The 12,765-nt window shown below is 44.1% G+C and overlaps 1 protein-coding gene across 9 annotated transcripts in view; it reads right to left on the bottom strand.

The window, feature by feature from the left end:
* Positions 1-12,765, bottom strand: part of TANC2 (tetratricopeptide repeat, ankyrin repeat and coiled-coil containing 2) — a 193,344-nt gene that overhangs the window by 122,824 nt on the left and 57,755 nt on the right. For 7 of the 9 annotated variants that reach the window (XM_071728481.1, XM_071728485.1, XM_071728476.1 and 4 more), the window contains one exon: positions 5,212-5,283. The exons of the other annotated variants lie outside the window; for them this stretch is intronic. In XM_071728481.1, coding sequence (XP_071584582.1) covers positions 5,212-5,283 — 72 coding nt within the window. The remainder of the gene's footprint in view (positions 1-5,211; positions 5,284-12,765) is intronic. 9 annotated transcript variants of the gene reach the window in all.

The following is a 12,765-nucleotide window of genomic DNA, read 5'->3' as shown; positions in this document are numbered from 1 at the left end:
GGAGTGCCCTGGCTGGGGTGAGCCCAACCTCGCGGCGAGCAGGGAAAGCTGCGCCCTTCCTCCTCGTCCTGCACGGTCCTTAGAAATTCCCTTGGAAAAATTCACATTTCTGGAAGAGCATCTCAGCTTGGCCCTTCAGATTAGGAACAGCAGAACCATGAAGAAATATATATTTATTTTTTTTTTAATCTGTCATAGTCCTAGAGTCACCAGTTTTAAATATAACTCGTACTACGAAATAATTTTTTGTGTGCTTTCCAAAAAAACCTTCCAGCTTCAAGTGTTTGGAGGGGGGGAAGAGAAGAGACATGCCCAAAATCTCATGTGCTGGAGCTACAAAGAGGGATGTAAAACAGGAGTTGCAGCTAACTAGGAGTAAACTGTGAGAACATTCATGAGGTCAAGGGTGTCCATAGCTAAGGTTAAGATGCAGCTCTCTGACCATTCATGGCCTTGGATTTCTGGCCCTGGTTGGGGTGTGCCCAGAGGAGACCACAAAGATGGTTAAGAGGAACAGCTCTGCTCTGGACCAGGTTGAGAGTTGGGGGTGTTCAGCCTGGAGAAGAGAAAAACTCCAATGGGGAGACCTCAGAGCACCTTCCAGTGCCTGAAGGGGCTCCAGGAAAGCTGGGGAGGGACTTGGGACAAGGGCCTGGAGCGATGGGATGAGGGGGAAGGGTTTCCAGCTGCAAGAGGGGAGATGGCAGGGAGAAATTCCTTGGGGTGAGGGTGCCCAGGTTGCCCCCAGAAGCTGTGGCTGCCCCATCCCTGGCAGTGTTGAAGGTTGGATAGGGCTTGGAGCACCCTGAGCTGGTAGGAGATGTTCCTGCCAACTCTGAGGATCTTCAGCCTAAAAAAAAACCCAAAAAGCAACCCAAAGCAGTAGATATAATATAATATAAGCCTCTGAAAACAGCCCCACCAACTCTCCCCTAACAAGGAAAAAAAAAGTGCCTGGATGGGGGTGACACCTCTGCACATGGAAAGCACCAAATAACATGACAAGAAGTGGCAGAAAACAATAAAGGCACAAATTGCCAAGTGTGGCAATAAATATTAATGACAAATAAATGCTCCAGATCAGGAAGAATTCAGAGCCCTGAGGATCCTCCCCTTAGCTGCAGAATATGGAAATTTCTGGTCAAGAACACTTGGTTCTCCTCATCTGGGCAATACAATTAACAACCTAACACAGACAGCTAATAATTCATCTGCAAACCCAACTTACAACTGTTCAGGTTAATTTTTTGTTGCAGAGAATGTACAAAGGTTACACTCATGCCACACCTTCAAGAGGTGGATTTTAGCTTCCACTGCCTGCTGATGTTTTCTTCCATGAAGACATTAATTGCACAGTGTGGTTCCCAATGGCTTCTACTGCATTTAAAAGAGAAAATGTAATTGCTGGACTAAAGGGTAGACAGACAAAAAATGGGGAGAAAATAAAAGGGTAAATGCCTCAAAGAGATGGTACTCCAGAGGATGCCATGGACTAAACCCATCCCAGGTAGCCAAGGGACAGTGTGACCCATACTATGTATTATTTAGAAAAAAACAGATTGAAATAGCTGTCAAAAATCTTGGACAAGCTCCTGAGGTGTACAAAGAGGTGGCATTATTTGTGGCTGAAATCCATCCATTACTGATGCCAACTTCCAGGAACATCTCTCAGCATTTTAGTCCCCTTCTCTCCAAGAAACCAAACCAAACACTTGCTGCATTTTACACACACACCATTCCTGAGAGTTCAAAACCTGCTCCTTACTCTCTTGCTTGCATTTCCCACCTTCACAGAGCTTTACTGAACAGACATTCCAAGCTTCATCTTTACTGAGGTGATTTCCTTTACCTCTGGATGCTCGAGTAACTGTGCTGCAGTTGGAGATGTTTTATTCATCAGAGACTGTCATTATTGCCACAAACTATGAGCCAGACACTGATGTGTTTCTGTGCCTTTCATGCTGCTTTAATTAAGTGTGCAGACGATTGCTCTAACGAACGCTTCCTTTTCAGGGCACTGATCATTGCTATTCTTCTGTTCTTTTTGGTGTTGCTAAAAGCTGCTGTTGCTGACAGAACCATGCCTTTTATATATATCTCTATGTATAAATATAAATATGTAAGTATATCTAGCTGTATGGTGTATATAAATATAAAAAAAATATTTGGCTACAGTCAGAGAAAACTCCAATTCCTGCTTTTTCCTTAGAAACTACAATTACTACACCTTCCCACTGCAGTTACTACCATTTCTAGGTGAGCAGCAGCTCAGCCTTGCTTCTCAACCTGAGAACATCCAAGTGATGCAACCCTGTGCCACCATCACCCACCCACCCACCACCACCTTGTTCCAGCCACCAAGTCTCTGCTGGTGGCCACCTCCAAAGTGTTTCCCCAGTCCTCCACCCACCAGCTTTGCTGTGCTGAAACTCCATCCCTCTCATGGAATTTTGGTGTCCCCAAAAGCAGTCTCTACATCCAAAAAGTGCTCCTAAAAGGTAGGGAGTTTAGGACATTTATCTAATGAAGCATTTTAGGGTTCTGCTCCAGAAGAGAAGAACCCCAGGCTGGACACTCCACTCCATCCATGAGCTCTCCATGGATTACAGAAGGAGGTGAGGGCACAGCACCCACACACAGTCACCCACTGGTCTCCCGTGGGACACACAACAACCACAGCTCCAGAGGTGGGAACACTGCCATTCCTCCCCTCTCTTCCCATCAGGCATCAAACCCCACAGCACGTGGACAGGACAATGAGGTGTGTTGGAGTGACACACGTGCTCCCAAGAGTAACCCCAAGTCTTGCACACACCCAACACACAGAGATCTCATTGGATCATTTTGCTTCTAAGTTTTTCCAAAATCATCCAAAAGATGCAGTGGGTCTGTTACTGCTGTGGGGAATAATTTCTCCAGGAGTGTATAATTTAATACCTTGCTTCTAGTATAGCAAAAAAAAAAAAAAAAAAAAAAGACATTTCTTCCAGCTGTGCACTGCCAGTGGTAATTTCTGACCCCATAGAGAGCTTACATGACATAAGCTGATTGAGGACCTTGCTTTTCCAGGATTATTGTGAGCTGAACACCTCTGCTGACTCTGCACATCTGTGCCAGGAAAGGCAAAGTGGCACCAGTGCCAAAACCAGCACTGACAGTAACAAGGATGGGTTTCCAAACTCCGTTTGGCCCCAGAAACAAAACCAAAACAGAACAAAAGCAAAGCAAACAAAAAACCACATTTGCCAGCATTCTTAAAAATTCTTCAATTTGCTCCTGCTAGATTTGGGGGTTTGAGGGAGCTACTACAGTAGCACTTTGTGCTACCTAAGATCTAAAAGTCTGTGTGCATTTCCCTCGTTATCACAGTGCAAGCTGGAAGCATCTTTGACCAATCTTTACCTAAAATCCAGAACAACTTGGGGCAGTATTTTATATAGAAATAAAAGTAATGATATCCTTGCAAAGTTTTCAGGAGTATTTTTCCCCTTAAAATTCAAATGCTTTACAACAAAAGAGAATACTTTTGTGGAGCTAAGAGACTTCTTCCACACTGAAGAAAAACTTACATCTACAAACACATCCACTGATCCAAATGGAAAGATTTAGGACAAGAAGCTGGAAGCCTTCTTTTATCTGTTTTTTCCTTTACTCCCCCCTCTCATGCTGAAACTTCTTGCCAGCTACTGCCATTCCTAGAGTCACCCTCATCGAGGTGAACAGACACATCCTGACCACTCTTTGGCAAGGATTTGGAAAAAAAAAAACAAACCCCATAGCCTCTGCCCCAAACTGGTATTTTTCCACAGCAGGTAAAATGCTGAAATGTAACCTGAGAGAAGAGAGTGTCTGAAGTGAGTGCTCAGAAACCCAGCAGGAAGCTCCCATCAGCTGCACCCGAGCTGCTGGATCTGCAAAGCCAGGGACAAAACCCAGACACACCAGGGAGCATCACAGGACCCAGGGGAAGGGGTCTGCAGTGTCTGAGCTAACAGTGTCTGGTGAAGAGCAACCATTCCTTTTGTCTTCTGGAAGCACAGGAATTCCATGAGGTTTGTATGCAAGCTACCAAGTGATAGCTTGGATGTGCAGTTAAAAATTCCCTTGTCCCTTCCTAAATTTATTCATCTCTTCTATTTTAAAAGAAGAAAATTTTAAAACAATAATTTTTAAAAATAGTGATAAAAAGATCCTATGTTAACAGAGCAGTTGCAGCTGCTGACATTACACAGGGTTTTAACTCTGAGTTCCAATCCCCCTACTTCTGATCACAGACTTCAGTCCCTTGCAGTATATTTTGCCTGGGAAACTCTGGAATACTGCCAAAACCAAGCAATGCTCTGGAGAAAATGTCCCCATAATAAGTCATTAGGACACCATGACAACAACAGTCTTGAACTTAAATGAAAGGAAAATTATTGCTGTGATCTGAAAGAGAAAAGAAGTCAATGCAAGTATTATCTGCTACAGCCATGCTTCCAAAAAGTGCTTCACAGTCCCAAGAGCTGTGTGAAAATTCCAGCATTTTCACAACCCTTACAAATGAGCAAATGCTTCAAACTTTTAGTAAGCTACTTCCAAGGACACTTAAGCCAGCACAGACCCAAGAGCTGCTACTGGCAGTGACAGAAATCCCCCCTGCACAGCTGTAGTGGTGGTTTTAACCTCCAAGCTTATTGTGAGTGATGGATACTCAACAAGAGTTTGTAGAACCATTATTGAAGTACTATCCAACCTATTTTTACTCCTCTCTTTCTAGGACTTTTGCTCTGTTCCTGTAGGATGAAACAGAACAAAGTGGAAGATGTGACACCTGCTCAGCCCCTGGGCAGGAACCTGTCCCTTCTCTGCCACTTGACAAGGGCTGGGGAGGAGGATAACCTGGGGACTGAGAACCTGCTAGATTCTCCCCTTGGCAACCAGGGGGGAAGGCAAGTGGTCACCATATGCCAGTGGCCCACTCCTTTGCACCAATATGTGCTGAAGGCTTCTTCCACCAGCAGCTCCAACAACCTCCATCTAAAGGGGAGATGCCACATGTGCTGCAGGTCCTAATTTCTACACCAGGAACTCGTGGTAGCTATGTGAATAATATCCATGGTTACAGAACTCCCTGAGAGTGCAGAGTCTTAGGAAAAACACAAAAAGGTGATTACAAAAGGTGAAGGAATGAGAAACAAGTGACCAAGGCAGAAGAACACTGAGGTTTACCTTGCCCAGATCGGCTCTGGCGGGACTCTACACTTGTCTGTCTTCTCTCTGCTGGCTCCTCGTTCCCTCCATCTGCATGAGAACCAAAACAGCACAAGTAGAACATCACAGTGGACAGGTCAGGCAGATGCAACTTTTCCTTGAGCACCATCCCTTATCTTGCAGGAAAAGCAGAACAAAAGGTCCCTCTTGCAGACTGAAACGGGGGCAAACTGCCGACAGCTTCCTTTGCTCTTCCGTTTCTCCCCAGGGAGGGAGATCTGTGGGGTCCTGAGGGTGTAAATAAGTTTTTAATTTCTCCTACTGACCCCACAGATATTGGAATGAAATAGTAACCAAATTGTGTATCTTCAAATAGTCCTTTCACTTCAGACTATTACATCAAAATATTAAGTATATGACGAAAGAGATGCAGGTTAAAAAAAAAATGTTATCTGAAGTGATTTCCCTTAAAAGTTATTTTTAAAGTTATTTGCCAGCTAAAAAAAAAAAATGGTAAGGCTTGGAAGAAGAAAACCACTTTCATTACATCCTCTTGAAACTGTTTAGGAAAGCAGCTATAGTTAAAAAACAACAAATCCATCTGGATAAATGAAGAGTGGGACATGGTGTACAATGTTATACAATTAATTACACCCTGGTCTTCATTGATCAAGTGACCAGATTAGAAACAATAGATACACACATCAATAGAGATGCTTGAGTACACAGGGTTTCTGCAAGCTGAAAGCAAAAAGTTGTCTAGCTATGCAGATTGTGAAAAAGCAAACCCAGGCATTTAAAATGCAGGATGTGTATTTCAGAGGTTGTTCCACCTCATGGCAGGGGAAGGGGAAGCTTTTAGGATATTTAAAAATAGTTCTGAAATAACTGAATTCTTAAATAGCTGTTGAAAAACTCAGTAGCTGATTTTAGCAGTTATACTTTTTGAGAATACTAAAAGCAGCTGCACTCTGACATGTTTGTATCTCTATTTATATACCCCCAAAATTATTTGCTGGGCAGGCCTGTTATGCCATCAAGTCAGCTTGGTCAGCTCCTACCAGGTGAGTTACATCTGTGAGCTGTGTATTGGAGAAACAGCAGAACTGATAAAATGACTGAAATATTTAATCTAACCCCACCCCCAAGAAAGCAGGACCACAGCCCAGGCTGTAGAAAGGGCTTTTGTTTCCTCTTCCCTTGGCAAATTGTTCCAGCCCTTGGTTTCCCTCCTGCAATGCTCAGACACCTTAACCAGGTGCCAGCAATGTCATTTTCTGTCCCCTCTGCAACTTTCCCTGCTCATTCATACACCAGTTGTATGTAAGGGTCAGCATCCTACTGCCAGAAAACCCATATTTTATGCCAAGTGCTTGTGCCTCAATAACTCGTCCCAGTGCCAGGTGTTGAGAGGGCCACAGACACCACAGTTTCCCTGCTCGCTTTCCACTCTGGTTCATGAAATCACCAAATGCTTTGGGTTCAAAAGGACCTTAAAGATCATCCAGTCCCACCCCTCCCCATGGGCAGGGACATCTCCCACCAGACCAGGTTGCTGGGCTCCTCCTCACTAAAACCAGTGCCCAGTCAGTGCCAGAGCCACCAGGTTTGGGGATGGGAACTGCTGCCCAGGGTTCAGAGCCTGCTAGAGATCCCTCAGGTACTTTGCAAGTTATGCAATATATGAAGGGGGAGAGGAAGATGACAGTAAATTAACTTCCCAAAGCCATTTAGGCTGGTGGGAAAGGAACAAATCAATCCAGTGACTCAGCATACAGAAAGTCTCCAGTGGGCAGGCAGTGGTGCTCACTCTGCTGCTGCAGCAAAGCTGAGGCTGAGGTGCAGCACAGCACAAACCTCATGGGCACTGGCAGAACCACTGGACAGCTTTTAATGAGGAACATTTTAATGAGAAGCTGTCCCATAGAGAGAAGGGCATCTGCATGCACAGCTCATGCACACAAACTGAAGCAGAGGGTGACTCTGCAGCCAGGCAAGGGAAGGATTGTGTCAGGAATACCTTTTACCCTCCCATCTGCTGTGCCCTGGATGCTCGTGGCTAAAGAGCAAAAACCAGAGGCTCCCACCAGCAGAGCCAGGCAGGATGGATGCTCCAGGCTGAGCTGGGACCTTCCACCTCACAGGAAGGAATTTTGAAATGACAAATACTTGCAATAGAAAGAGAAAAAAAATACAAACAGATCAACGCCAGGTGATGCCTGCAGAATTTAGGATGTGGGGTGGAAAGGTAGCAAAGTGCAGGAAGATAAGGAACAGCCCACAGTTAAGAGCTGAACGACTGAACTATTTTCATTTTTCCCTCCCTTTGTAATAAAGAAAAATGTTGAGCACACTCCATTCCCTGCAGTGGAGAAGCAAGGTTACTGGGGAACAATCCCAAACCTAATTAATGAGTCGTCTTCATATACATGAAAAAAAAGGGTGGGAAAGTCCTGTTGCTAAGGGAACATTCTCACCTCTTCAAACTTCTGAGGACTCAGGTTTACAGTCCTGGCAGTGGTCACCCTCCTGTGCATATCAGGACTCTGCTGTCCACCAATACTCTCAATTTATTTTACTTATGCACCATTCTAGGTAGTTGCTGGTATTTGCTTTAGGAATAATTATTTATAGGCATGACCTACTAGTTGGACAGCAGTGCACACACAGCCAGTATCACTCACAGAAGCACAATCAGCTCAGTTGGTGTAATGATTGTCAGCATCTGAACTACCACAGTTATTGACAAAGCCTCAGATGCAACATCTGAAAGAGGTCACTGAAAGCAAATGGGTTGTGAAATCATTGCTAGAAAACACAGATCTCTGTGTTAATTGAAAATAAAGATCAGAACAGACTGAGACAAAGCTGGTTAAGGAGCACCTACAGAAGTTGCCACAAGAAGCCTACAACAGTTGTTTTTTTAAAAATGCCACAGGGAAGTGAATGGCATAGAAAAATATTTCCTCAGTAATCCATATTCTCTTGTAGTTAGCAATGAGAGGGAGAGGCACTGTGGTTTATTTTCACATAGCTGGGTGCTGAGGAACTCCATTAAGATTTACACATTATTTTCATCCCAGAAAGATGCTGTCTCATCCCTCCTGTTGGGATGCTGGGCAGAAACTGGGGTCAAAAATCCAGAGGGCAGCCTAAGTGGGTGATGAGGTGGCAAACATACAGCAGATAATCAGAGCTGTTAATGCTCCCTCTCAATTACAAAGGGATTCAGTAATCTCAACACAATCATGTTTAGCAGTAGCTTCAGAAAAGCAACCTCTCCTGTAAATGGGTCTGCAAAACACCTCTGCTTCCCCTCCTTCCTCTCCAGCTTTGCTCCCCCCTCCTCTCTTCTACCACTTCTCCGTTTAAAGCCAACACAACAAATCCCCTCCCATGCACACAACAAACCACTCCTAAAGGGAAAAGAAAATCCCAAGGGTTTCAGCCCACGAAACCCACTGCACAAAGCACTGCATTGAAATTAGCAGGACCTGACTGCAAGCAGGAACAAGATGCATCTGCACCAACCCAAATAACCCAGAATAACCCAAATAACCCAGAATAACCCAAATAACCCAGCATATCAGCATCACCTCGCTGCCAGGTGTTCCCATGCAAGGCAAAACCAAGTTTTAAATAAAATGAAGTGCCAGCCAGCTTGATATCCTTGTTCCCCTGTTTTAATTAAAGCAGCATCTAAAAGGCACAACGTGACTAAAACCTCTTCCCAGGTCTTTTTTTTTTTTTTTCCTCTGACAAAGCAATTTTTTTTTTTCCTGTTTGTTTTATCACAGCAAAATAAAAAGGGTGGGTCAGGCTGCTTCACGCATGCTGGGAAATCTGCTGCAAGCCCTGACTGCATTAGATGTGCCGCTGCTCTACTGGGGTGTGCTCTGCTCTAACAGCTTCCAAATCGATCCTTCCAACCCAGCCCCGCAGCAAACCCCGGATCTGGAGAACACACAAGACTCACAGAAAGCTCGTCCAGCAGTTAGGAGGTGAGCCCAGCCCAGCCCAGCCCCGCATCCCTGCGGGAAACTGCGCGGAGCTCAGCGAAGCGAAGGGGGAGGTGGGACCCGAGTGCCATCCCGGTGCCGAAAGCCAAATGAAATCAAGGAAGAGAAATCCAACTGCCGAAAGAAATCAAGGAAGAGAAATCCAACTGCCTTTCACCCCAAAAAAAAAAAAAGGGTGTGGGGGGGGAGGAGGTGGAAAGAGGTCGGAGAGAAGAGTGCGGTGAAGGCTGCGGGCGGTGCCGGGAGCTGCCGGTGCCCTCCCCGGAGCCGCAGCCGCGCAGCCCCGCGCAGCCCCGCGCAGCAGAGCCAGCTGCAAATCCTGCTGGCAGAGATCCCGATGGATCCCGGCCAGGCTGAGGAATGACATGTGCCAAAGCACGGAGGCTGCTGTTCCCCCAGGGAGAGAGGGAAAAGCTACCCCAAGGGGGTAAGAGGGGAGAAGGGGCTGAGCCTGGGAATGGGAAAAGTCGTGTTCAATCCCAAATCCTGGCTAAGTTGGGAGAGGGTCTTTAGAAAACCAACATTCAACTGTCATTCTGCTAAAATTTGTAATATTTCTCATACAAATAATAAAACTGTATTAATGTACTAACAGAATAAAACATCTGTCCCCACCAAAAACAGAAGTGCTTTGGGGGTGGAAGAGTTTTGCTGCTGGAACTCCAGGAGAGGTCTGGGTTATTCATCACTGCATCATTTAACAAAAAGAGTTCCTGATCCACTTTCCAACATGTTGAATCCCTTCTGAACAGCTCTGGTAATTCCCATAAATCATAACAGAGACACAAAGGGCCCTATTTCTGTGTGGGTTTATTTTTCTGCAATTAAAAGATGAAGTTGTTCAATTGCTGGGCTTTCAGGCACCCCAGCTGCACCCAGCTTCACTCCCTGGCCAAGCCCCCCAACCCCAGATGTTTCAAAACCCTAAATGGAGAGGTGACATTTCAAAATGTCAAAATGGAAAAAGCCCACCTGAATCACTGCCCTGATCCACACAACCATAAAAATATAAAAAAACCCCCACCCAGCCAGCAAAACAAGAAAAGCTCTTCAGCTGTGTGCAGTGTATGACACAAAGCAAGGGGAGATGGAAGGCACAGAAAGGTTTCCAGAAATATAATATTGGATTTGATAACTGCTAATCCCTGGGTCATCAAAAGATTTGCTTCCTTTTTTTGCAAACTAAATACCAGTAGCTAAGAAAACTGAAATGCCAGGCTGTGTTATGAAATACTTCAGCTAAAGTGGAAAATTAACACACATTTAATACAGATAAGAGGTTTTTACCTCCCTATAGGTTGAAATCTCATCCCACTGGACAGAGGAGCAGTAAGGATATGGGGAGTCAGTACTGCCATAAGGTAGACACTCACTCCAGATGAGTCAGTGGTTTGAAAATAACCTGGAATATCCTAAAATGTTCAATATTACACAGAAATTCTGTAGCCATGGTTGTACCAGGGCAGGATGGAATGCAGAGACTCAGTGGTACTGCCTCTCTGTTAAGGCACCTAAAAACCAGAAGACAAGAACTGCCTTGGTTAGCCCAGGAAATCACATTCAAGATTTTATCCATAACCATAGAAACTTCACTTTAAAATGCCATTAATAAGGACATTATCTAAATTTATAAACAGAGGCCACTAATACCTGCACTGTATTTGAGCTCATTAAGGAACAACCTCAGAGCCAAAAGAAGTCAGGAAGGACAATATTCTGCTTTAATTTGTTCCAGTGGCTGTGAGAGAGGGCAAAAGCAGAGATCCAGGGACTCTGAATAGCCCAGATGAACACAAAAGATCCCTCAGAAGTCAGACTACCCCTGTTCAATTCATAATCTCAAGACTGGATAAGAATATATATCAGAAGCAGAGATTTTCACACTGGAGATTCAGTGATTTCTTTTTATCCATAATCTTTTTTGAAATAAAATATCTAAAACATTCATGATCCTTTAGATAGAATAAAGCTTAAAATTTACCTTAGCTCTTAAGTTTCTCTAATACAGACATCCCTCAACAGACCCAATACACACTGTAGTGACTCTGCTTTAAAGAAGCAAATGCATTTAAAAACAGGACCAAGAAAAAAGAACAGGATGCAAACTCAATCTAAAATTGGATTAGTAAATTTTTTAAATATTGGGCTTGCTCAGACTCCCTGCATTCCATTCACTGTCAGTGAGATTTGGGTTAAATCACATCAGTTCTTCTAAAAATTCACCAAATAAGCCATCAAAGTCCACTGCAGTTTAGCTGAGTGATTTTGTTTAAGATTTAGTGTTCAAATTTTCAGTACTCAGCCCTAAAAAACTGTTCTGATGAACAATCTTTCAACCTGGTTACTAAAGGGGATAGAAGTAGCCTCACCTGTTCACCACTTTAATAATTTCAAGAAATGTAAAACTGGTCTTTTTGGAGCTTACATCCCAGTTAATGGGGCAGTGTAGGAAGCAATCAGCTGAATGCAAGGGTTGCTGTCCCTGAATCAGAAAGGTGCTGATTTCCAGCCATCTACCTGCATCAACTTGTGATTATTTTCCTGAAATTTTGTTTCAAGCTCCTGTGGGGCCAATGCAGAACCAGCCAGGATGAAAGGATGGCAGCAGCACAGGCAGAAGGAGTGAGGAGTTGGTACACCTCCCATTTTGCTTACACACAAGAGCAAATGGTGCACTGGGGAGAGGAAGAGAGGTAGGAAAATGATGTAAAAAATATCAAGAAAATTGAAAAAGGCAATAAAAAAACCCTCTACAGTCAGTACAGTCATTCATTCATCTAAAACTCACTAACAGGTGGGAAAAGCCTCCATTCTGGGAGAGGTTTTGGTGTCCACACAGGGACAGGAAGGAGGGAGCATCAGTGATAACCAACTTCCAAATTCCTTCCTCTCCATCAGTGACTCAAGAAGCTTTTGCTCTCCATCTGTAAATTATAAAATCCTTTTACCCTCTCCTAAGGCTGTCTGGGACCTTTAGCAACCAGAAGCATTTTCAGCTCCAAATAAAAGGCATGACAGATATCCTAATTATTCCAATTGACTGTGCAATTAACTACAAACAGTTCACACTATACACAACATATGCTTCTCTGAGCAGCTCCAAGTCAGGGATTTTGTAGGGCAAATTTTGTCTTTGCATCTCTGAGTGCTCCTCTAATTAAAAGTTGAAACAGCATTTTTAGAACAGCTTAGTGGTCATCTGTCCTAAAATTAGTTGAGAAATTGGTACAAGTGACTGAAGCTCAAAATAGGTTATGCTGCTGACAGCCAGCCTGCTGCTAGAACTCAGCAATCCCTGAATGACAGAAGACAGAGAAAGGGATTTCTTAGGGATTCAAAGCTTTATTGCATAGGAAAAAGGTTCTGAAGTCCCCCCAACCCCTACCCAACATGTTGAAAACACTGAGAATGTCACAAGGCTCTGCTCAGTGACTCTCCTACCTCCCTAGAACATGTACAGCTACCAAATTCCTAAGCAAATTATTTCAAGTACTTCAAAGGTTTAAGTGAGCCTTGTTTCACTCTCTACAATTACCTGAAAGGAGGGTGGAGA

The sequence above is a fragment of the Heliangelus exortis genome, chromosome 29 (genome assembly GCF_036169615.1).
Source record: "Heliangelus exortis chromosome 29, bHelExo1.hap1, whole genome shotgun sequence".
NCBI classification, from domain to species: Eukaryota; Metazoa; Chordata; class Aves; order Apodiformes; family Trochilidae; genus Heliangelus; species Heliangelus exortis.
This window is presented reverse-complemented; position numbering and strand designations above follow the sequence as displayed.